Source organism: Apodemus sylvaticus, chromosome 9 (assembly GCF_947179515.1).
Source record: "Apodemus sylvaticus chromosome 9, mApoSyl1.1, whole genome shotgun sequence".
NCBI lineage: Eukaryota > Metazoa > Chordata > Mammalia > Rodentia > Muridae > Apodemus > Apodemus sylvaticus.
Genome location: NC_067480.1, coordinates 103,427,476 through 103,453,601, shown reverse-complemented (window position 1 = coordinate 103,453,601; position 26,126 = coordinate 103,427,476). Strand labels below are relative to the sequence as shown.

Genomic DNA, 26,126 nt, shown 5'->3' with positions numbered 1-26,126 from the left:
TGCTGTGCAATAGCTAACCCAGCTGGTCTTGAACTTGTAGTCCACCTGCCTCAGCTACTAAACTGTTGAGCACACAACACGCACCACCATGCTTGATTCAGGCAGCTTCTTAAAAACCATATGCATTCTAAATAGTGTTCTTTATCTGTGATGGTTTGTGTTTGTGTTTCTCCTGCTGTTTATGTGTCTGCCTTCTTAGATCCAGTCCCAACAGAATACACTGCTTAAAATGACAGTTTGCTTTAAATGATGCTCATGATATGCATTTCCTCAATTTTTTTTTGTAGGAAGGACCCTTAAGACCCGTTCTTGAATATATCGATCTAGTCAGCAGTGATGATGAAGAGCCTAGTACCTCTTACAGTGAAGTAAGTACATCCTGTTTGATTTCATCTTTTTCTGTGGTGTCAGTGAAGAGGCCTGTAGTGTCTGAAGAGCGAGGAGAGCAGTAATGGCGTGTTTTAGAGCACAGCTGCTCTACAGAATGCTCGCTGCTCTTCAGGATGGGCCAGCGCAAGGAGCGCCACGAGTCTTTTGCCTCTAGCAGTTTTTACTTAACTTTTGTAGGAAACTATAAACACTGGAAAGTAATAACTGATTTAAGGGAATATAATAAAAAGTGCAAGCGTTTTGTTTACCCCACCTTCCCTTTCCTGTAATCATCCAGTACCTATAGAACTGATTTTTTTTTTTTTAATACTTTTTGAATTATGTGGCCATAGAAAATGATGATTCTTGGGAGAAAGTGTGTGTGAAGATACTTTAGGAAAAGGAGTGTGGAGCCTTAGCTGAGCAGTGGCTCCAGTCTTCCTTCCTTTTGGCCTTTTCTCTCCTCCGTTCTTAGACCCGGTGCATGTGACTTGCTATGTAGGACTGACTTGAACATCAGTGCCTTACCGTGGGAGTTGAATTCCTTGAGCCCCTTGTGGCAGGGTTGGTTTCCATTTGTTCCTGACTTACCCCACGTTTCTGCTGATGGGCTTTTCTTGACAGATCAGAGAACTCCTGGCTCTTGCTCATGGTGCCCAGGAGCCTTCTTGTTCCAGGCTTTGGGACTTGAGACTTGGGTGTGTGATTAGTGTACCTCGGCTTGAGGCTTACCCTTCACTGTCTAGCTCAGGGCCATGCTAGCTCATTTTGTTTTTGCAGTTCAAAAGAGATCAAGTCCTACCTCACAGGGTTGTTGTGAGGATGAAATAAAGTAACAAATATGGAAATTCATTAACAACAAAGTATAAAGTAGATAGGTACAATTGGAAGTTTATTCATGGATAGTTAATAATGATTTTTAAAGAAATTTAAAATGGCCCCAACTGAAGGAGTTTTAAAAGGGTTTTTTTTTTTCCATTTCTGTAGGACTTTGTTCAAGTTTTCTCTGCCATTATTTTCTTCCATTTGCTGCCCTTTCTATATTGAGTAGGTCTTTTCTTTTGTTAGTTGTTATTACAGTAGCTTCACCTTAGCATCTTCCTGTAGCCTGACATCAGGCAGCAGACTAGGATAGTACTACTTTAAACTGAGGTTTGTTTGTGTGGCATGAATGTGCGCGCGTGTGCGTGCATGCAAGTGTATATGCAGGTACACATGTGTGCGAGCATGTGAGGGCCACAGGCTGACTCAGCGCTTTTGAGTTGTTCTTTAGTGAGTTTGTGGATTTGCTTGTGGGTCCCCCCTCTAAGCCCCCAGTGCTAGAATTACAGATTGGCAGCTGTGTGCCGAGCTTTTATGTGGGGACTGAGGATCTAAACCCAGGCCTTGATATTTGCGCGACAACACTTTGCATACTGAATCATCTCTCTAGCCCCCAAAGAATCTTATTTTTAATCATAATTTTTTTAAGAGTCCAACATTAATATGTATAGTTTCTATGGGGTTGAGGGTAATAAATCCTGTGTGTTTGACTTCTCTTATCTTTGGCCGGTCTATAGTGGATTGTTTCTGCCATTCTTATGTGTAATAATATAAAGATTGAATTCTACTTACTGGACATGCATCTCTGCACTTGAAAGTTAACATATTAAAAGCATATTTCTTTTCTTCCTCGGTTTTCTTGTTCATGTGGATAACCCAGAGAATGCCTGAATCTAAAGTATCATCCTCTGAGAACCATCGCCCAGAGATGTGCTCTAGCTGCAGTGTTCCTCTTCCCATGGGAGACAGCAGCTCCTCCTCTGGGAGTTGTGCCAACAGTCCGCAAAGGATAGTTTCTCAACCTTCTTCTGTTGAGAACCCTTTGGAGAACCAGAAAAATGATCACAATAATTCCAATGTTAGTGTCTCTGAAAAAGAGACACTTAAATCACAAAGTAATCAGACTCTGCCTTCGGCATCACTTCTGGTCCCCCAGGAGTCTTTGGCTGTTTCTGAGGTCAAAGAGGATTTACCTAGCACGATGTCTTCAACTTCACAGAGTGGACAGGATGCCATCCTGTATCTTCAGACACAAGTGGCTGAGATGTCCCGAGTCATACGTGATCTACAGTCCAGGAGTTGTTTTAGATTTCATCATTCTAGGCCAAGCGAGAGCTCGTCAGTTCCTTGGGATATCTCCAGCTCTAAGGAGGACAATTTATCTACAGTTGAAGAGGAGGCTGACTGCAAATCTCCATCAGCTGATGACAAAGGGCAGCCAACTGACCCCATGCAGTCTAGTTTCACGGGTCTTTTGAAGAGAATGGAACAAAGGGGTGTTATAAAGAGGGTGACGATCCAGTCTGAAGCCGAAACCTGTGAGGGCAAGCCTGATTGGATGACTGCTAAAAAACGCTTGGTTCCTCCGCTGCATCCACTTTTGAGAATTGCTACCACTGAAGTTTTTAAAGACCCTGCTGATTGTCATCCTTCTTCCTTCATGGGACATAGGGTTTATCCTGTGGCCAAGGACACATCTCCTTTCCAGCCAAATCCACCAGCTGAGGGACCCATCATAGATGTATTAGAACATAGCAAAAGAGGGAACACAACATCTCCTTTAGACTCTACCTCAAAAGAAATGGAGGTCATGGGTTGCAGGTTCTACCATGCTGCTTCCATTGCAGCCCGGGCTGCTAGCTACATGGCCTATATGACTCAGTATCAACGTAAACTCTGGGAAGACATGGAAGACCTGGTTCATGACCCAGAGTTTGATCGTGGGAAAGCAAGATGTATAATATCTGATGGCATGGATGCAGGACTTTGGCAGCTCTGTACCACTAGGGACATAATGGACTCTGTAGTCAGAGTTATGGCCATGGCAGTAGACTATAGAAGACAGGCCTGGCTTCGACTAACATCTCTTACAAAGAAAACCCAGGAGAAGATCTTACACTTGCCCTTTGATGGTACATCTCTTTTTGGACAAGATGTGAATGCTATTGTTGCAGAAGACAATAGTATTAAAGAAAATGAATATAAGGATCACAATAAATACTATACTCAGCATCGGTACTTTTATAGTCATGATCAGAAAGCACATTATCACAACAGAGGGTACTCCAAAGGGGATTGGTACAAACCCCGGAATCACCCCTATAGATACAGAAAAAAAGGAGACTCCCCAGAACGACATGGGTATAAGAACTAATGCTCTGACTCTGGATATTTAGCAGATTAGCCTTCCAAGATCCTATTTTACCTGTTCTTCCCAGGTTGAAGGTCATCTCAAAAAACAAGGAGAACATGTCTGGAATAATAACACCTTATGTTTGAGTTCTAGACATTCAGAATGAAGTATATATAAAAAGACTTAAGCTTTATTGGCCAAATGGAGACTTTGTTCTAAGGAGTGTTGGATAGAGGTTTACACAGTATTTTTGGTCCAAACTAAGTCCAGAGAAGTGTACTCAGGAATCTTCTGGAATTAAAAGAAAATACATAGATTGATGATGCCCCAGGAAACTCTTGTTGGTAAACTGAGGACTAGCAGAGTTTTGGATCTGTAAACAATTTGCTACTAGATGAGTGTGTCCTAAGACTGAAGTGTAAAGCCTTCATCGTTGCTTCTGGAACTTCAGGCTTCAGCTTGATGGGTCATCAACAAACAATAGCTCTGTTACATACAGTGCCGATGCTAAGATGATCAGCTCACCATAGCCCATACTATTACCAAGCTCTGTGAGACTTCAGAATTAGTCTTGAAGCTATGTGTCTGCTGGAATTCATTAAAAATTTTGCCAAATCCAGTGTACTTATAACTGAGGTGATTAAATGTCACAGGTCTACTTTTGGACTCAATATGGAAAAAAATATGAAAAAAAAATATCTGTAACATCACTGTAGAAAAGACAAACTGTCTTCATCCTGGCTATGATGGGCTACCACACTATCAGTACTCCTAATGCTGCATGTGAGGTAGCCTCAGTGCCATCAGTTCTACTAGTCTTTGAGTTACCAAGCTCTCACATGAACCACCCGTGAGACTCAGGCATAGAAGCCTCTCTAATGTGGGCCTTTCAGTGAGATGGCCTTAAGCCTGTCTTCTAAGCAGTTGGTTCTTTTGAGCTTGATAATGTGTTACATTCTTAGAATAGACAAATGCATCATCGTGGCCCTGGAAATACAGGATATTATTTCTATCATCCAGGCATGCAAATGTGAACTCATTAAGAGCAAGAATTTCAAACATGCCTGACAATCTCATCTCTCTTGAAATAAAGGGGGATCCTATTAGTCTAGACTTCATTGTGAATCCTTGAGATATAAAGTGTGACTGGGTGTTTTCAAGATACATCGCTGTTTCTGGATATCTAGATAATAATACCTTTTATTGGCGTTCTTAAAAGGCTGGAATCAAGACTTCAGTGACATGTTCTTGGTTAAGTGGTTAATTTGTCATGTAATCTAATCGGACTCAATCTGAGATGACTTAACATTTTGTTCCCAATAATTCCATCTTTTTGGAGCTGGCAGCAGATACCTCAATTATATTAATGTCCCACAGTATCATCTCTTTAATCTCAAGGCAATGGCTGTATGATAAACCAGCCCCTATGTCCCTGTCTTCACAGCATGACTTAAAGTAGAGAAAATGTCAAGTTTGAGGAGGTGTGAACACTCAACCTAATGTAACTTGGCAGCCAAAATAGAATTTTTAACGGATGTAATTCTGTGACCTCTTGGTCACAAATTGGTCAAACAATCTGCTTTTTCTTAATTTTTAATCTGCTTGATTAAAATGTTTTAGGTATACTATTAATGGAATATAGCACTGTCTTAAGGGTTTATGTGGTTTCTGTTTATCATAGTGGTTGACCTTTTCTGTGATGCTCACCCTTTGTAATTCACTAGAAAACTTCCTACTTTCATACCCACATTCAGCAGCCTACTTACCTTACATTTCTTCTGTTTTGTTTTTGAGACAGGTCTTAGCACATACACCCAGCAGGCCTGGAACTTGATAGATAAGTAGACCAGGCTGGCCTTGAACCCATAGAGATGCTTGTCTCTGCCTCCTGAGTGCTGGAAGTAAAGGCATGTGCTACTAGACCAGACTGTTGCTTTTCATCTGTGCCATATAGATCGAAGGCACGAGTTTCCCGCCTTGGAAGGTGTTACTTTGTCAGATAATTTTAGGGTCTGTATTAGTCCTGTTTGTTTTATTTGTAGACCAAACCTGAACTAGTTTTTAATCAAGATCATTTAGCAAATTTAACTAAATTGTATCTAGAGTTAATATTTACTTAATAAGTTAATATTGTCCACAAAATTTTACTTTGTCTTTCTTAGGTTCCTACCAGGGGTCTCTAAAATGTCTCTCAGACAAAGTCCAGAAAAACAGACTTTTGTAGCTTGTATTCAGTGCTGTACAAAGGGTAGACTTTAGCCCATAACTAGCAGTGCTCTTTCCTCTGAGGGCAGGGTAGCTACCCAGACTTTACTGGGGCAAGTTGGCCTGTGGCTTTGTACAGCTTGTTTGCTCTGCATTCTGCCCTGAATTAGATGATACTATGATGCTTGGAGACGTGTTCTCGGAAACTGTTTTGACACGTCCACCTAATTTATTCATACCAATCCCTGCTTCATAGTAAATGGCAACAGAAAAGCACATAAAATTTAGCACTTTAATAATTTTGACATTATTGTACAGCTCTTAAGTATTTTCAGGACAGCACTACTCTCGTCTTAGTTGTTTATGTTGTTCATTAATGAAGTAAAAGTAACATTGCTTGACCACTAATTGATGAACCCAAGCAACTCCAAAGAATTGTGTTTTTCTGAAAGTGAAAAATGTCGGGAAATCACCAAATTGGTGATCAAACAGACCACCTAATAGAAGTGCTTGGCACTGAGTCGGTGTGGGCAATTGCGGTAGTGTAGGAATGCTTAGCTCTAGTTGACTCGGTAATACTCCAGTATCCTTTTCCTGTTGCTCTCTCTCTCTTTTTACTCTGGCATATTGGAACGATGACGGTGTAAATGTCAAAGGTGGTCCTTGATCTAGGGAGACACTCCAGTAGACGCCCCGTAGAAGATAGTGAGATTTACCCAGATGCATATTTAGATTGTGTCTGCCCTATGCAGAGCCTGCATCAGAATTCCTGTTAGGTTGACTTTTGAGTGAGACACTTGCTTTTCTAGATACCTTGAAGAGTTAATTTAATGATTTAGTTTCCTTTCATTCAAAATGTTGTTTCTTGACTAGATATAAAATGTATTTGGAGATAATATGATTTTTTGTAGTTATTATATATAGAGAAATACTATTTCCGTTTATTGTTATATAAAGTGCCTTTTTAAATTTTATTCTTATGTTTAAGACCTAACCTATGATGTGGTATTTATGTGACTTCTGTACAGTAATTTACTCTTAGTTTATTATCTTTATTATCTGTACAATTGCACTATTTAAATGTACTCCTTCTGAATGCTAACTTGTCTTTTTTGTAACACTGTTACTAATTTCAGAAGGTATAGAAGAAATTTCCCTCTTAACATCACAGAAGTTCTTTTTAGGTTTTAGTGGTTGGTTCTGTTTTCTAGACTTAAAAGCAGCTCTTCTTTTTCTTTGCATGTTGTAGATTTTTCTGACTGACTCATCTGTCTCGCATCTAACCTTGTTCATAGCCATAGCAACACTACTTATATCTGCTACATGGATGTGTTTCCTGGGACAAAAGAAGCAAGGACATTAAAAGAGTGAAGTTGTTGGCACTGTATATTTATAAATTGTAGTCTGTGGCAGCTTCCTTATCAGTATAATCACTCCCCCCCCCCCCTTTAAAACTGGCAGCTTCTTTATCAGTATAATTGCATTTATTTACTTAGCCTTCAAAATGCCATTTTGAGGACAGCATATACTCTTTCAGCCTACTTTACTGCATTATACCTAAGTGACCTGACTGTAGTGTCCTTAAGGGCCTGATACATCCAGGATATATACCTCTCAGGTATTGTAAGCAAGGAGGTTGAAAAGACAGAGTCCAGAATTCCCTCTCGCTGTAGAATTGGATACTGATAAGGGTGAACGTAGAGGCTAGCAACACATTCATTGTTCTTGAAGTTCATTGGGATTCTGCTGAAGGCTTGAAATTGTGGGTTAGATCTCTTTACAAGTAGAAGATTGCAATAACAAAACCCTTTTTCTTTAATGTGAGGCATATTTTTGCCCCAGTCTTTGTACTGTCTAGTTCCTGTTTTTTGGAATTTACCCTTATGTACTTAATGTTGGTGGCTAGACCGATACCTGATTGTCACTGTGGGCACATCTTATGCATGTCATTCAATTGGCCAGATTGGTTCTGTATGGTTTTTAGTGGATATAAAAACTAGTCAGTCCTTCTCACTTAAATTTTAAAGGAGGAAGTTACCAGTAAGTAAATGTTGATTACTGTATTGAATGCAAATCTTTCTTTTCATATTTAACAAGTTTTATAAACCATGAAAATGTATGGCGTTTCCCTTCCTGAATGATTTTTGAGAATGCTGTTTTATTAAATCCTTTTTCTCTTATTACTGGAGCCCCATTTTTGTACTCCTGTGTCATTATTTATTTTACTTTATTATAATGCACTTTTGTAACGTTTAGAACATTGAGATCTTACTACTGGAGCCTGTGTTCATTTCCTGTAGGATATAGAGGTGGTCTCAGTTCAGTGTGTCTTGAGTGGGCTTTTATGTAGCCGCCCCAGCTGCCCCAGACATGGTTTTCATGTCTCCCCTGGGGCCAGGCATTTCAGGGGTGTGGCATCATGCTAGGCCTTTAGTCCTGCCCTCTTGGTGGTGATTTTGATCTGTCTTTCCCGAGAACCTCTTTCCAAAAGGAAGTCTGGTTTTCTTTTAATCTTGCTGATGTTGATATTTTTAACTCTACCATTATACACTTAACAGAAATATTATGTGTGTGTTTTTCTGTACAGTACAGTACTTGGGGGGGAGGATATATGTCTGCGTATAGTGTGTGTACATAGCATGTGGAGACCAGAGGTTAATGTCAGGTGATTTCTTTATATACTTGATATGGTTTTTGTTTGTTTGGGGTTTTTTTGTTGTTGTTGTTTATTTAAGACAGGGTCATTATTACTGAGCAGTGAGTTCACAGGGTTGGTTGGCTAGTCTGGTGAGCCAGGGAGGGATTTCCTACCCCTCATCCTGGATTACAGACACACACTGCTGCACCCTGTATTTCCGTGGATGCTGCAGTGATTGGGGCCTCACACTTAGGTGGTCAGCACTTTAGCTTTGGAGCCATTTCCCCACCTCTTCCTTGCTTGCCTGTTCAAGTTTCCCTCTCCCCATCACCCCTCCCTCTCTCTTTTTTTCCCCAACCACCCCACCAATCCTATTTCACGGTCCTAAATGCTGGAATTTCAAGTGTGAGCCACTATGTCCTACCATCCAAGCCTTTGATATGAATTTGTATATTTAAATGTCATTTAATTTGTATGTTTAATAGTCATAGGCATTTGTGATAGGAATGTTTTTAGTTTTCCCTAAAATCCTTAAAAATATACAGGGGCTAGGAATATGGCTCAGAGGGGATAGTACTTGCCTAATGTACAGAAAGCCCTGGGCTCAAAGCATAACCAGGAATGGTGATGCATGTCTGTAATGCCTAAATGTCTGACATGCCTAAATGATGCACTTAGTATGTAGGTGTAGGAGGATCAGAAGTTCAAGGTCATCCTTAGCTATACAGTGCATTCATGGTCCTCATAGTCTACATGAGACCTTGTCTCAAAAGGAAAGAAAAAAATCGTATAGCCAGTCCAGTCTCAGAAGTGATCTCTGACTATTGAACTATATTTTTTAATATCTCATTTTAATGACATTTTCTTAGTTCAAATGTATTTATTTTTGTCAGTTTTGTTGGTTTTGTCTTTTGATACAAAGTCTCTATAATCTCAAGGCAAGTCCACCTCACTTTCCCAAGTCCTGGGGTTAAAGGAGTGAGCCATTGTGTAGTCTTCACAGATGCATTCTGTATATACTAATATGTATAGCCCTGTTATTAGCCCTGTTATTTTGCTCAATCTTTGGGTTTTAAGGGTTTGGTTTTTTTTATTTTTTATTTTATTTTTTTTAGGGAGCTATTGCTGATGGTATATTTAGGGTATCTGAGGTCAGAGTTCTCTGGTTTCTCTCAGAACTTTGAAGACCTCAGGTTTTGTTTTCCAGTATTATAGTATTTCTGCTAGCCTTGACTCCTCTCTTTGGTATAAATAAATGTTGTATGTTTGGTGATTTTTCATCTTGTTTTTACTGCAAATGTCTCAAGTGTTGCAGTTAGAGGCTCTCTTAGTCCTTTCACAAGGCTGTCTTCTCACATGCTCCTCTCCCATGAGCTGTGTCCCGTGCCTGTTGTTTTTCATTACCTGTAAGAGTGACTCACAGCATTCCCTTGGAAGGGACAGTTAGAACTCCCGCTTATGTCTGTGATAGCTGATTCACTCCTTGGGTTTAATGCAGTTTATGTGCTTATGTTGGCTTAACGGCAAGTTGCAGTCTCTGAGTTAGTGAGGCAGCATTGCCCGGAATAGTGGTGGGATGAAATGACCCGAGTCTAAGCACAAGTTGTATTCTTGTTACTCTGTGGGGTGGGTGGGTGTGTACATATGTGGTCTCATTGTATATCACCCAGGCTGGTTTAGGACTTGGGGTCCTAAGTCCTTCCTAGGACTTAGGACTTCTAACACTTCCTGCTTCAAGTCCTGGGATTCTAAGTCTTGTTTGAAAACCGTTTGATTGTTAGCGAGGTGTGGCGGCCTTGAATTCCTAGCTTCTGGAGGCAGAAGCAGGTAGATCTGAGTGGCCAGCTTGGTCCACATGACCTGTTCCAGGGCAACCAAGGCTACATAGTGAAATGCTGTTTCAAGAAAAAGTAGAAAACCAACAATAATAAAATACTTTTTGGTTGTGGCAGTTTTCCTGTTTGGAATGCAGCCCATTCCTTATTAAGTAAAATACAGTTAATATGTAAATAGCCTCATTCAGATTTTTAGCACAGAATTGTGTGTGTTGATATTTCTTTTTTTTTAATTTTATTTATTTTTATGAATGTGAGTACATTGTCGTTCTCTTCAGACAAACCTGAAGAGGGTATTGGATCCCATTGTAGATAGTTGTGAGTCACATGTGGTTTCTAGGAATTGAACTCAGGACCTCTGGAAGAGCAGTCATTGCTCTTAACCACTGAGCCATCTCTCCAGTCCCTTAATATTTCTTGAATGACCTGAAATAGCTCTGTGTGTTGTGAATGGTTGGATCACCTTCAACTTAATTGCGTTAATTGTCAGCTTCCTGTCTGGGAAGAAAGGTAAGGAGAGGATGTATCTGTGTGTACTAAGCATTCTCTCCTCACACCTCCATCTCTGCAGCTGTGGACATGGACCTTGAGTCATTAAGTGATGTGTTTAAGTGCTGTGCCTCCTTGACGTAGACTCTTCTCCCCCCAGGCTCAGGTCATGTGCTGCCATGTCTTTGTAGACACATCTTTTTCTATCTATGGCTGTCCATGCACACTTGGCACTTGTCAGATGAGCCACATCCTCTTCACTCTCCACTGAGGTGGCCTTGTTCTGGACTAAGGCTGTTCTTGCAGTGCTCACGGCCTCTGTTCAACAAAGTACTCATAGTCCACTCCCTTAACTGGTTGATCTGGTCATAGTTCTTTCTGCCCAGAACTATGGGCATTTTTGTTTAGTGAAACAAAGGTAGAATGGTGCAGAGGATTGATTTTTATGACACTAAAGGTACTGGCCTCAGTGCTAGCAAGTCTTCTAACACTGTTTCAGCCTTAGTTTCTCTACTTTAGTGCACTGTGTGTGGTGGCACATGCCTTCACTGGCCAGCACTGGGAAGCAGACTCAGGCTGGCCCACACAGCGGGTTACAGGACAGCTAGAGCTATACAGAAAGACCTTGTTCCAAAATAAATAAATATAAAGTAATAACTGCAATACTTTGAAAAACACTAAAGCCTAATGCAGACTTAATTTTATAACTAATTTTGATGTTCCACATTCTTAGATTTTTCTATGAATGGGATAATATTGGGTATAAATGGATGAAAACTTTTTAAGATTTCTTATATGCATGCCATGTATTTTGATCCTATCTCCCGCCCCCCTTCTGAACCTCTCCCCACCCCCACCCACCCAATGGCTCTTTAAAGACATTTCCCACTGTGTGAGGCCATCCATGGGCTTTGGCAGCCCACCATTAGTCAGCCTTTATACCTACTGTGTGCAGGCAAGGGCCAAGAAAGGGCTGGGGCTACTGAGAGTTGGTTGTAGCCTCACCTGGGACCCTGTCTCAATACTAAAAGCAAGAGAGAACTAGGTATTGTCTTGATCGAGACAGATGCCAGTGCACTGTAGAAACTATTTCATTCAGAGGAAAACCTGTGCTGATATTGGATGGGAAGGTCAGCTGGAGAGTCAAGGCTTTTCTACCAGCTGTCTCACCTGGGCTTTGGGGATGTTAGTGTAGTTGGTCTGCTGGAGAAACGACCATTCCTTTAGGTGGAAGAGCTGACCCATGGGTGAGATGGCCTGGAGTGTGCCTGGCTTCAGGATTGTTAAGAGCAGCTGTTAGGCAGAAATGGAGGAGGGAGGTTACACTGCAGAAAGGATAAGTTAGGCATGAAAATAGTTCGGTCCTTATGACACAAAATGGTGTTTGAAGGAGGTTTTGGAAGTACTCTGTCTTCTATGGACATCCAAAACAACTTAAGCTCAAAGGAAGATCTTAGCATTGCCTTTGCAGCCTAGGGCAGTGAAAATCATGAGAAAGAATTTAGGGCTATTGGAGAGGAAGCACTGGAGACAAACAATGTGGTTGTCCATCTTGGCTACAGCTGCACAGGGCCCTTCAGCCAGCACCTTCCTCAGAGCAGCTGCACGTGGCTAATAGCTCTTAGTGTTGACTTAGGAAGTTTCCAGGTAGACAGCTTTGTAAGACTGCTTAATTGACATCTGTGGGTGTTTTAGAGGAACTGTAAACCTGGTGCCAGTGGTCATTCTGGAAGCCCCAACCACTTTTTACCAACTGCTTTCTTTTTCCTTTTTATTTTTACTTTTCCCTGATACAGGATCTCGTGTAGCCCATGCTGACTTTGAACACACTGTATAGCTGAGGATGATCTAGACTTTTTTTAAATTCTGCCTCCACTTCTTGAGTGTTAGGGTTACAGACATGAGCAACCATGCTTGGTTGATGCCGTGCTGACTCAAACCTGGGCTTGGTTCATGGCAGACAAGCAGGTAAGCACCTTACCAGTTCATACATTCCAAGCCTTTTCCTTTTTGAGACAGGGTCCGCTCTATAGCCCAGGCTAACCTTAGATCTGCCGTGATCCTTCCACTTCAGCCTCCTGATGTGGGAATCACTGGCAAGTAATTGTGCCTGGCTAGGCACGCTCTCTTTTTCCCTCGAGTTCCTCCCTGGCTTGCTTTCTCCCAGTCCTCCCTTTCTCTGTTAGAGGCATCACAGTGGCACTCGTGGTTGAGCAGGAACTCTCCTTTATCACAATTCTACATATTCAAAGGTAGTTAGGAATTCCTCCTTAATCCCAAAGTTGTGTATACTGAACATACACATGTGTTTCCTGTGCTAAGAGGGTCTGTCATTAGAAAAAAGATGATAGAAAGATACTAATAGTTTGCTCAAAAGACAGATTGGCTCTTATTTAACAGGTTTGACGGTCCCAGCTTCCTTAGTGGTATACAGAACAGAATGGGGTACTTCTGCATGTTTGTTTTGACAGTGTTTATATAAAGTAGATAATCTGTGGACTTTGTATTTGTGAACAACCGGAGTGTGAGGGGAATGGCTTTGTAAAAAGAGGGTTCTTGGTTTCAGACTTAACCCTGGGAATTGTGAATATATATTGTACCGCATTGTGTTTATCTCCTGCTCTATCTGTATTTAATATAAAATTCTTGAGAAAACTTGATGCCTTTCAAACTGTTTCTTTGGGATGAGGCTTAACTCATAAATTGAGCAAAGGGGGCTTCTTGTCTCCAGAACTTTGGTGTTAGAAACCAACCTTGGAGCTTTAGAATGGTAGCGATAAAAGCTTTGAATTGTTGACACCTTTGTTTCAGAAAATCCTCCCAATCTCCTGTGATAGTCGGGTGTTAATACAGACCGGGTGACAATCAGAAAGATGTGCCAGAATAGGCTGTGTACTCATGAGAAGAGGGAGGAAGGGGAGACTACTTATGAGAGCAGGAGAGAGCGAGAGAGAGAGAGAGAGAGAGAGAGAGAGAGAGGGAGAGAGAGAGAGGGAGAGAGCGCGCAGGAGGAAGGTGGCAGTTGTACAGAGACAGGCTGAAGGGAAGAGACAAGCTGGACACAGGTGAAGAGAGAAGGAACCAGAAGATTAGAACAGACTGTCAGGTTAGTTTGAGGCCAAGCAGAACAATTCAAGAGAGGCGGAGAGAGAGAAGCCAGATTGAATCAGTCAGCCATAATCCAGAAAGAACAAGAAAGGGTGAACTTATTCAGCAGGAAGTGTCAAGGCTAGAAGCTTCCAGAATTAGGTCTGGGTTAGCAGACAGAGGCAGTAAGCCTCAGAGACAGTTCAGGTGAATAAAATACTTTTACACTAGAGCTGGGAGTTGGAGACTTAACGAGGAGATCGTAATAGGAACCAGTCTCTTTAAAGACAAACGTATACTAGAAAGACACATATTTAAGTAAACAAAAATAATACTAATCGGTGTGGCCACATAGGTTTTGGTTTAAAATGACAATGGTACTTGGTCTCAAAACTGAAAATATTTTCTCTAAATGAGCCAGTGAGCCAATCTTCTCTCTGTAAGTCACTTATCTTTAATTCTTAGTTTTTCATATACTCTTGTATCACCCAGGTTGGTATCCAAGGCGTAGTCTCAAGACAAGTTTCTCACCACTTCTCAAGTAGCTGGGACTACAGGCATGTGCACCTACACCAGACTCAATGCGCTGCTGTCGAATGTGGGGAGTTGTTTTAATCCAACCATTTTACCTTAAGGGTATTTCCAAACAGTAAATGATTAAGAGCTTTAACACAGTCTGCCTTTATCTACTCTTGATCATTAGTAGGTTTGGTACCAATTCTAAAGCATGTACTGCTTGTAGGAAACTGAGGGAATAGAGAAGGAGGAGACTAACCAAATAGAAGGCGTGGTGGCGCTCGCCTGGAATCCCAACACTCTGGGAGGCAGAGGCAGGCGGGTTTCTGAGTTCAAGGCCAGCCTGGTCTACAGAGTGAGCTCCAGGACAGCCAGGGCTATACAGAGAAACCCTGTTTCAAAAAAAAAAAAAAAAAAAAAAAAGGAGGAGGAGGACTAACCAAATAGAACCTTCCTAGATTTTACCCTTTGTGATTATTTACACACATATATATGTATGTGATAACAAAGATTAAAATGTAATAGCATGACTATTGATCCATAGGGTTTGTAACAGTTCATTGGCTAGTCTAATGCTTGTACTTTATTGCAGTTTACATACATAGCAGGTCACAATCTCTAGCAGTGTGTCAGGTTCTGATAGTTCTAGGGAATCCTTGTACATTAAATTGGATAAACATTTTGGTGAAATTGTTGTCAGAATGGTAGAATTTTCACTGGAGATTAATTATTAATGAGTTTCTTGCCATCTGAATTTAAGTTTATAATCTGAACTGGTTTCTGCTGAAAAGGTAGGTTATTATCAGCAATAAAAAGGATAATGTAGGTACTTTTGTCGCAAAACTTAAAATTTTAATGTAGATGTCATAAAAGAGTCCTCTTTGTCTGCTCCCCAAGTTATACCCCATTTGTAGATTTGCAGATTTACATTGAAGGATAAATGTTCTGTTATTTTAGTGCTATCAGTGATCTCAGAGACAAATGCTAATTAATCACACTCCACTCTTTTTATTGTTTTTCAAGATAGGGTTTCTCTTTGTAGCCCTGAGTGTCCTGAAACTTGCTTTGTAGACTAGGCTGCCCTCAGCCTCAGAGATCTGCCTGCTTCAGCCTCCTGAGTGCTGGGCACATGCCACTACCACCTGCTTCTGCCCTGGGCTGGCTCCTAATGTAGCCTGTTCTATTCTCAGACTCACTGTGTAGCCAAAACTGACCTTGGATTCTAGGTCTTCCCACCTTTGTCTCTGAAGTGCTAGGATTGCAGGCTTTCTTTAAAAGTTAGTTAACCTGCCATCTGTCTGTGCTTAAACTTCATGGACAAAAATAAGAATAGTAAGGTTTAACTAGTGTCCTAAATTTGATTGCCTTTCTAGGGTACCCAGAATACTTTGTACATGTTCAATCAAGTTTAAGAGAAAAAAGTCAGATATGGTGACTCAGACCTGAAATCCTAGCACTTGGCAAGTGAGGCAGATGAATCAGGAATTTAGAGTCATCCTTGACTACGTAGGGAAGTTGACAGCCTAGCCTATAGCAGACCCTCTTAGAATCAACAGTACGTAAGAAAGTCTAAGAATTTTATAGCAGCTAAACATGCGGCTGCCTTTTAACCTCCTGGCTTTGCACTGTCGCTTTGTTAGTTCTATGCAGTTCTGAATATGAAAGAAATAAGAGTGGTCAGAAATACATTTAAGCCCATTTGTCAGGCTGAAGTAGAAAGATTGACGGTTTGAGGCCACCTTGGGCAACACAGTGATAGTGTGTCTCAAAATGAGGAAAGAGAGCATGGATGTCGCTTAGGTGGTGGGGCACTTGCTGAGAACATGGGGCCTTTAATCCCTAGTACTAGGGAGGGGGTGTGTTGCTGCTTACCTAACTGCTCAGTGGAACCTCCCTCAGGGTTTCCTGGGTTATCTCACCACTCCACAGAGTCCTCTCATTTCGATAGGACTGTGTATCTTACACAGAAGTCAGTCCAAAGTGACCATGGCAAGTATTTCAAGATGGATGCTTCTAGAGGTGCTCTAGCTGCTAATGTTTGAAATAGAACTCAAAACTATTATCCTTACGTGGATTCAGAACTACTTAGTTTAGTGTGGCCTTAGTAAGTCGATGGCAAGCCAAGCCTTGTATATGTTCAGTCACAAGGATTGTATTCTGTGTCTGTGACTTTACTAAATCACAGTAGCATTTGGGTATTAGTGAACGGCAAACATTTCTAGTCCTAAGAATTGTGGCCCATTTTTTACCTTAGGTTTATAGGAAACCTTTAAGAACTTGCATCTGATCTGAAATGTATTCACTGTCTGCTCACTACTATACACTGTACCCCTCACTACTATACATTTTTTCTGAGGTTGGGCTTGACACCTTTTCTCATTGCCATAACACGGCAGCTACAGGAAAGGCTTGTTTGGCACACAAGTTGAAGGCACAGTCCTAACCGGAAGGGCTGGAGACATCTGTGTAGACACATGCAGGGGTGTGTTTCCAGGGGCATTCCAAATCCATGCAAGTCTACACTGAAGAGTAAAGTACCTCAGATGTTAATAAGCTAATGCAGAGTTTTCTTTCCCTGGCATTCTGATCATTTAAAATTTGGATCTGTGTTCTTTGAGTCCTTGGACTAGCTACTGTGCTGCAGTACAGAATAGGATTGCCTGTGGTCCCTGGGCCAACTTTGTAACCGGTGTTTCCAGTGTCAGTGTGCTCTCCTGGATGCGCAGAAGAGTATGATCCAATGAGGTCCAGTGGCTGCCCCTCAACTGTACCTGTGCGGTTAGTGGTCCTGGGAGAATGGTGACATCACCCATGCCTGGCTTCAGTCAGCAGCTTGCCTTGTTGTGTTCTGTGATTCTGGTTGGGTAAGGGCTGGACCATTGTGCCCTGCCTTCAGTCTTGGCTGGCTCTTCTGATCCTCAAACAGGAGATGTGTGATAGGTTGGTGATAACAACAACAGCAATAATAATACAATACAAAATACAGTACAAAGGCAAGAGAGGAGAGATTGGGAAGGAAAAGGGGTGAGGAGGAATATGGAGAGGGTGACGAGACAGGCTGGGGTGACTGTGCATCCTTAGGAAAGTGTTTTTAAAAGAAGGTGGAAGAAATCGCCCTCTGACTTCTGTGTTAGCAAGTCTCCCCTGCCTCCCCTTTGTTACCGCCCTCTTACTCGCTTCCCTCCCACCGGCCTCGGCCTGGCCTCAGCCCTGGGGATTGAACTGAGGGCCTGTGCTGCTAGGTAAGCATCATCGCTGAGCCCAGCCCTTACTTAGCAAGAATATGTTTCTTCATTCTTTACTTTTAATGTGTATATCTCTTTATTTAAGGAAAGATTTCTTATAAACAACATATAATTGGATCTTGCTTTCATTTTTTTAAAAAAATATCTATTTATTTTTACATCTATTTATTTTGCATGTGTGAGCTTGGTACCAAGAACATTTACCCACTGAGCTATCCCATGGCCCTCAATTTTTTTTTTCACGATATATGGACAATAACTTTTTTTTCTGTTTTTTGTTTTTTCGAGACGGTTTCTCTGTGTAGCCTTGGCTGTCCTGGAACTCACTTTGTAGACTAGGCTGGCCTCAAACTCAGAAATCTACCTGCCTCTGCCTCCCAAGTGCTGGGATTGAAGGCGTGCGCCACCACCTTCCAGCGACAATAACTCTTTTAATTGATGCATTTAGACTAACTATTGCCATACAGAGTGGTTAATGTAGTTGTGTTAATACCATATGTATTTTTTTTACTGTTTATTGCCTTTCTTTTGTCTTTTTTATTGCCAATTTGTGTTTTCTCATTTTTTTCCCATTTGTAGTTTTAATTGAGAGAGAGAGAGAGAGTGTGTGTGTGTGTGTGTGTGCGCGCGCGCGCTTTGATGTGTACAGATAGTCTGCCTGCATGTGTGTCTCTATACCACTAGCATTCTTGATGCCCTTGGAGGTGAGAAGAGGGCACTGATGCGTGGACCTGGAGTCACAGTTGTGAGCTACCACATGGTGCTGGGAATCAGACCAGGGAGAGCAGCAGTGCTCTCAACCGCTGTGCAGTTTCTCCAGCCCCTTAGCTGAGTGTGCTATTGGATTCTATTTTACTCTTCTGTTAGCATATCAATTACAAAATACTACAGTAAAATACAGAATATACTCTGGAGTCAAAGACAGGACCCCCTCCAACATACACACACATCAAGATTTTTAGAACTCTAGCAAATAAATGGTTCTTGAATGCAGTAACTACCCGGTAAGTGAATGTTTATTGGCTGTGTGCTAATTTTGTATTAAATGGAATGAAAATTGTTCTGTTTTGTTTGTACTGTAGAACTTTAAATGCAAAGACTATATAGATCATCAGAAGGATAAAGTTGCTTTAACATTGGCCCGCCTGGCCCGTCATGTTGAAGTGGAAAAACAACAAAAAGAAGAGAAGAACAGGGCATTCAGGGTATGTGTGTGTTTTAATCGAGAATTATTAATGTATAGAATTGTTTATAATAAAGATATAAAGATATCTCCAAAAAAGAAAGAAAAACTTAAATAGAATTTTTGAGGAATTCTAGTGAGTGATTATTCTACTTAACCACATCCAGAAAAACCTTCTAATTATTTTTAGTGTTTGTGAGTTTCTGGTATTTTATAATTTGTATGTGCATATGCATGCCTATGGGGAAGAGATGTTGCCCTTGGCCCATCCTCCTTTTGTTTGGAGACAAGGTCTGTTACTGGCCTGGAGCTCACAGGCCAGGCTAGGCGGTTGGGTAGTGTGCTGCAAGGATTCACCTGCCCACCTCGCTAGGGTGGCTTGGATGCAGGGCTGGCCTATGGTGATTGGACACGGGTGGCTCAGGTCCCGGCGCTTGAGGCACAGGACTCACTGAGTCATCCCTCCGGCCCTCGACACAGTTATTACTAAAGAAGATTTTGTATAATGATTAGTTAGTAAGAAACTGGTGATTTGTGAAGTTGAGACATTTGCTTTGTGTTACGAAAGCTCACATTAGTACATTAGGGTTTTAGAAGTTCTGTATGATAGATATTTTAAAAATATATTAAAGCCAGTGTCACTATGCTTACACGACTATAGAAAATTTAAGTATGTACATGTCAGCATTTTTGAGAATTCTTTATGGCTGTACTTTGGAACAATGTTTTATAAATTATGTTCAGAAAAAGCAGGTTGGAGAAGCAGGTTGGAGCAACTTAGATTTCATGTCTGTTCAGCATCAAGGAAGTCAGGACAGGAACTCACACAGGGCAGGAAGCCAGAGACAGGAACTGCTTCAGAGCCCTTGGAGGGTGCTGTTTACCGACTTACTCCTTGTGGCTGGCTCAGCCTGCTTTTTTGTTTGTTTGTTTTGTGGTTTTTTTCGTTTGTTTGTTTTTTGGATTTGTTTTTTTCGAGCTAGGGTTTGTCTGTGTAGCCCTGGCTGTCCGGGAACTCACTCTGTAGACCAGGCTGGCTTCGAACTCAGAAATCCACCTGCCTCTGCCTCCCAGAATGCTGGGATTGCAGGCGTGCACTGCCACCACCCGGCTTCAGCCTGCTTTTCTATAGAACCCAAGGACCACCAGCCCAGGGATGACCATATTGAAAATGGGATGGGCCCTTCCCATCAATCACTAAGAAAATGCCTATAGCTGGATCTTATGGAGGGAGACATTTTCTCAATTGAGGTTCCCTCCTGTCTGATGACTCTACCTTGTGTCAGGTTGAGTATAAATTTATCCTGCACACCCTTTCTTTTGGAAAAGTATATTATATGGCTAAATAAGTCCTGAAAAATCTAGATCTCTCTTTAATTATCATACTCAATACAGTAAGTGCTGCACAATAGTTATGACATTATATTGTTTAGATAATAAGAAGAAAGTTAATACATGTCAGCACAGAAGCAGAGTTTTCAGAAAATACTGATAAATAGTTGGTCACATACATATTAAATGTGTATAGGAAGAGCTAAATGCATATCCATCTTTTCAGGAGTTACAAGCTACTTATTTGTACATGGATTTTTGTAAATGGAGCTTTTTTATGTTTAAATAACGTGTTGGATGCTGCTGTGCTTGTTCACATGTGACTGCTCTGACGCCACAGCAGCAGGGAGAGAGGTAGTGGAGACTGCACACAGAGCAAGCCAAACACTCTGTTCTATGGCTCTGTTCAAAGTGTAGGCCAGCTCTCAGTGTAGGTGCTGACAGACACTATGCTACTCTGTAGTGAATGCTACTGAGAGCCTAATATCATTTTAAAGATGGAAATAATCCTGTTTTCATTCCAGTATCACCTAAATAATGATCAGTTAGCTTTTGTCTTTTCTGATATGGTTTACATTTTGAGCTGACTCCTTCCTTTGACTCTTAGTGTTTAATACCATTTGGTGACCTGCAGATGTGTGCTCTTGCACCAAGTGTTTGTGCTGGGAACTACCTCCGTGTTGTTGGAGAGTAAGTACGTAGCAACCTCGAGCACAAGTACCTGTGGGCTCAGCATCGTCGTACAGGACGTAAAACTTTATTTTGACACATGTATAATCTTTGGTAAAAATATTTAGTAGATGTGGAGCTCTTGGGATAAAGAGTATTCAATATTTTCTGATCACTCATACATCAGGATCTTTACATTCAAAAAACAGTGTTATCATAAATCAACTGAATTTTTTTTCTTGTCTTTAGGAAAAACTTGATTTTCAGCACGCTCACGGTTTACAAGAATTGGAATTTATCCAAGGGCATTCAGAAACAGAAGCAGCAAAACAGTGTGTGGACCAGTGGCTAAAAATGTCAGGTATTCATTAGAGATCACAATTCAGTTCTTGAGCTTCTTGGGAGGTACAAAGTATGTGGGCGTAATTCCATTGGTATGAACATGGACGGACAGATGGACAGCCAGGTGCATGTATTGAAGTTTTGATTCCTGGAACTCACATCAACAATGCATTTGTTTGAAATCCTGCTGCTGTGGAAACAAGACAGGAGAGTCCCCAAGGCTCACTAGCCTGCCAGCCTAGTCTGCTCAGTAAGCCCAGGCCAGGGGCACCTTGCTTCCCCAAAGCTATACACTTAAAGGACACACAGACACATGTTTAGTTTAAGTCACTAATACCACTGTTCTCCAGTGTCCTGCTTTGCCCTTGACTTCTTTGGCCCCTGAGCTCTTTAGATATTTATTAGAAGTTAGTTCAACCATTTGAAGAGTTTCAATAAGAACTCAATAAGAATTCAAGGGAAAGAGCCTTTCCAAGTTATATGAACAAGGGAGCTTGACTGTGTTTGAGCCTTAGATCTGGGACGGCTCCTTGGTGCTTTGCTCATTCCGACCATTGTGTTACTCTGATGACCAGTCCAGCGCACAGTTCTCTGAATTAGTAACCTAGGAATTTATGTTATGTAGGACTCAGAACAAGGGCAGTCAATTCTGGAACAAAAAGATCATTCCAAAGTGGAGGCAGAATGTGGAGGTCTGAGAAGCCAATTTTGTGTCCTATAATGCACTGTAACAAGGAATTTGACAATGGGCACCTTCTGTTGGGACATTTGAAAAGGTAAGTAGGGCACTCTGGATTCAAAGGTTAAAGCTTAGACATCTAGGCGTGGAGAGCCAACCCAAGGTCTCACTGTTTTGTGCTACAAAAGCTCACATTAGTACAAAGGGCTTTACAAGTTCTGTATGATAGATACTTTAAAAATATATTAAAGCCAGTGCCTCTATGCTTACACGACTATAGAAAATTTATAGAAACAGTCCTCAGTAATTTTGTTAATTGAAATGTGATAAACCTTTACCACCGTGGTTTTAGCTTAATATTTGAAACTCAGTTTGTTTTGTACTATTTTGATATCTTATTTATAATTTATATTTAGGTCTTCTAGAAAATTGAGTAAGATTCTAGATTGCTTTTCAGGATAAAAGTGCAGTTGGAATAGTTGTATAGAAATCCAGCCTATAAATGTAAATTGCAGGAGACGGTGCCTTTGTAGTCTGTGGTACATAAGCTAACATGGCCTTCTAAAGCAGCCACTCTAAGTCAGTCTTCCCAGTGAAGTAAGTGCTCTGCTCTGGCCCGTTTTACTGATTTGCTGAGTTTCTTTCATGAGTAAGCAGAGGGTTTTGTAGCCTCCCTTTCAGATAGCCGAAAGATGGGGCTTCTAGCTATTCTCCTTCATGGGGGTCTGCAGGAGACACCCATGCTCATGTGCCTGTGTGCTCATGTGTCAGCTTCACAAGCAAGGCCAACCGGTTATGTCCTGGGACTGGATCCTCTGACGCTCCTTCTCTCGTAGGTTTGATCACTCCCCTTGCGACCCCACCATTACCTTACACGGACCTCTGGCCAATGTGTTTGCATGTGCGGTGTGCTATGAACACTTTGTTACTCAACAGCAGTACAAGGACCATCTTCTCTCCAGGGTAAGAGCGGCTCGGGGTGGACGTTCTCCCTAGAGAGCAGTGGGGCTGTGTAGGTTTGGGCTCTTTCTTCATGTTGCTGTTAATCTTGCAATCACAAATGATATACATAGAGAAAAGCATTTAATTATTGAATATAAAAGGACTTGGGGTACTGTGTTACTTAGGACAGTTAAGCTTAATAGCTAAACTCCAGCAGTCCTACAGATTACCATCAAACTTCAGTGGCATTGATATTTGAAATAATCTTACTCAACATGCTCATGATTTCAGTCACATAAATTGCATCTTACTCTATTAAAAATTATTTTAATTCAGTGTGTGTGCACATGCATGTACTCACAGAATTCAGGATAAAAGGTATTGGACCCCCCTAGAGATGGAGCTACAGGTGGTTGTGAGCTGTGCAGTATTGGTGCAAGAACAAAGTTCTCTCTTACCCCAGGGCGGGGTCTACAGCCCTCACAGTCAGGTGGTTCTCTCCTTCCCACTTTACACAGCTTCCAGGGGTCAAGCTCAGTATCACTGTCCCTTGTGTGGTGTAACTTACTGTATATTCTATTTCCTATTCCTTCTCCCAGGTTTTAGACAATTCTTGCAAATCTGCCACTTTTGTAGTAGATACAGTATAATAATATTTTATGTAGCATTTTACAGTTTTTACTGCTCACTATAATTGAAAACCAGTTTTTACTTTGGATCTGCTTATAATTTGGAATTGAACTAAAAATGTTTTGTTTGCTTAAGGTTCTTAAAATAGATCCTTTTTTTGGTTTTTTTTTTTTTTTTTTTTTGGTTTTTCAAGACAGGGTTTCTCTAGAATTTTTTTTTTTAAGTTTCTTAAATTAGAAATTTGTAGATTGCTTTATAGTTCTTATCATGTGCTTCAGAATGTCCTCCTAGATTTTTGTCCCATGTGGCATTGATGAAGTTAAACCTGATGAAGGGGGTGTGTGTGAGGAGCAGTGAAGAGTGTAGGCACGGAGTTAGCTGTACATCTCCGATTTGTCGCTTTCAGGGGTGACTTGTTATGAGCTGTGATGGCAGCGGTGATCCCTGATGAGAACGTACCTCCTGGGGTTGTCGTAGGACAGCTCAGACAAACACGCTCAGCATCTGTCTCAGTGTTTCCTGTCCTCCCTCTTGGGTCTTGTAAGCACTGTACAGTTGGCTAAGTGTCTGGTCTTACTGGTACCACCTTTAAGACATAGTATACATTTAAGATAATTACTGGGCTGGAGAGATGGCTCAGTGGTTAAGAGTATTGACTGCTCTTCCAGAGGTCTGGAGTTCAACTTCCAGCAACTACATAGGCTCACACTCATCTGTACTGCCCTCTTCTGGTGTGTCTGAAGACAGCTACAGTGTACTCATAAATAAAAAACTAAATTAACCTTAAGATAGATCTTTTTTTTTTTTTTTTATAAAAAAATAACCTTAAAATAGATCTTTAAAACTGTTATTACCTCAAGGACAGTTAGTAGGAAGGTAAATTTATAGCAAGCACACATACCCATTCATACAAATGTACAACGTTTTTTTTTAGGGTAGAGAAGGCTCTAAACCACATTTGGAAACTTAGATGCCACAGAAAACATGTAACCAGGCATGGAGGTGCATACCTGTGCACTCTAATCAGTCTGTGTTCTGTGGTGGAATTTATGTGTTAATACAGTACCATGCGTGACTGTCAGAAACAAGAAGTGAAGTGTATAGGGCATGAATGACCTTTAATTCGAAAGAAAGATGCCTATAATTTGATATTGAGAGAAAAGTTATATTTACCTGTGGTATCTTGCTTATGGTAGAAATTGTATCATTCACACTTGGAAACGTCAAAAACTGGTATGAAATTTTCCAAATAAATAAAGTTTAAGTTTTAAAATTAGTTTTTAGAAAGTGTATTGAATATTGATTTAGTTGTAACATTGGTACATGTATTATTTTTCCAAATAATAAATTGGAAATTGTAAAGTTTTTTTTTGTTTGTTTGTTTGTTTGTTTGTTTTTTACTGTGCTCATTTGCAAACTGATTTTAGTAGTGACCTGGCTTTCCCTTTTATTGTAGACAGCTGCCGCTGATGGACATAGCAGTAGCCTTCTTCCTCAGATTATTCAGTGTTTTGCTTGTCCACATTGCTTTCTTCTGTTTAGCACCAAGGATGAGTGTTTGAAGCACATGTCTGCAAAGAGTCATTTCCGTCAGATCTTTAAACTGGGTGGTATGTTAATATATTGCTGCTAAAATTCTGTAAATGAGTTACATCTCTGCAAACATACCTTTTTTTTTTTTTATTCAATATATTCTTTATTTACATTTCAAGTGATTTTTTCCCTTTCCTGGATCCTCCTCCCCCCCAAAAGTCCCATAAGCCCTCTTCCCTCCCCCTGTTCCCCCATCCATCCCTTCCCACTTCCCTGTTCTGGTATTCCCCTACACTGCTGCACTGAGCCTTTCCAGAACCGGGGGCCACTCCTTCCTTCTTCTTAGGCATCATTTGATATGTGAATTGTGGCTTGGGTATTCCAAGCTTCAGGCTAATATCCGTTTATCAATGAGTACATACCATGAATGTTCTTTTGAGACTGGGTTACCTCACTTAGGTTGATGTTCTCCAGTTCTATCCATTTGTCTAAGAACTTCATGAATTCATTGTTCCTAATGGCTGAATAGTACTCCATTGTGTATATATACCACATTTTCTGTATCCACTTATACCTTTCAGAATACTCTTCTAAGTTAGCTATACTTCTCAGTTTAGAATCATAAAAATGAAATGTTTTTATTTAAATTCTTAATTTTTCAAAAATGTTTATTAGTATCATTGAGTATGTTTTAAACCCCTCTTCCTTCTTTTTAGACAAGGTCTTACTTTGTAGCTCTTAGTGATTTGTCTTTTTTCAGCCCTCCTGAGTGATGGGATTGAAGGCATGCTCCACCTCCATCCAGCTATGTCTCGTCTAGATGAGGAATGAAAAGAAATTTGAGTGGGAAAGCACTTATTCAGAACAGTGTTTTTGTTACATCTGGGAGGTCTGGAAATTGGATCGGGGGCACTCTTTGTATTTAAGTCTAAAAAATGGTCTCCCGTACATGTTCACTTGACTGATGGCTTCAGGAAGGCAAGGGGGAGAGAGACTGGCTCCCCTGCGTTCAGATTACTTTGCAATTTGTGGTTCGATTCATTTACCTTTCAGATGATAAGGGGACGGCTCGCCCGATATCATTTCCATCTTTTGCAAAGAAGCGTTTGGTGTCTCTGTGCAAAGACGTTCCGTTTCAGGTGAAGTGTGTGGCCTGCCGCCAGACTCTGCGTTCCCACATGGAGATCACTGCCCACTTCAGGTTGGTATGGCTCCAGTCTTCGGCTGTCTAAGGAACTCCTGGTGACGCCTTCAGGA

At 41.0% G+C, this 26,126-nt stretch overlaps 1 protein-coding gene across 3 annotated transcripts in view; it reads left to right on the top strand.

Annotated features, from left to right (window-relative positions):
- Znf451 (zinc finger protein 451) overlaps positions 1-26,126 on the top strand; it is a 55,926-nt gene that overhangs the window by 8,991 nt on the left and 20,809 nt on the right. For 2 of the 3 annotated variants that reach the window (XM_052192846.1, XM_052192845.1), the window contains exons 3-9: positions 288-368; positions 18,642-18,764; positions 20,993-21,104; positions 21,711-21,861; positions 22,601-22,727; positions 24,793-24,946; positions 25,923-26,070. In XM_052192846.1, coding sequence (XP_052048806.1) covers positions 288-368; positions 18,642-18,764; positions 20,993-21,104; positions 21,711-21,861; positions 22,601-22,727; positions 24,793-24,946; positions 25,923-26,070 — 896 coding nt within the window. Of the gene's footprint in view, positions 1-287; positions 369-2,071; positions 14,741-18,641; positions 18,765-20,992; positions 21,105-21,710; positions 21,862-22,600; positions 22,728-24,792; positions 24,947-25,922; positions 26,071-26,126 lie in introns of those variants that run through there. The other variant, XM_052192847.1, reaches the window with a different exon arrangement.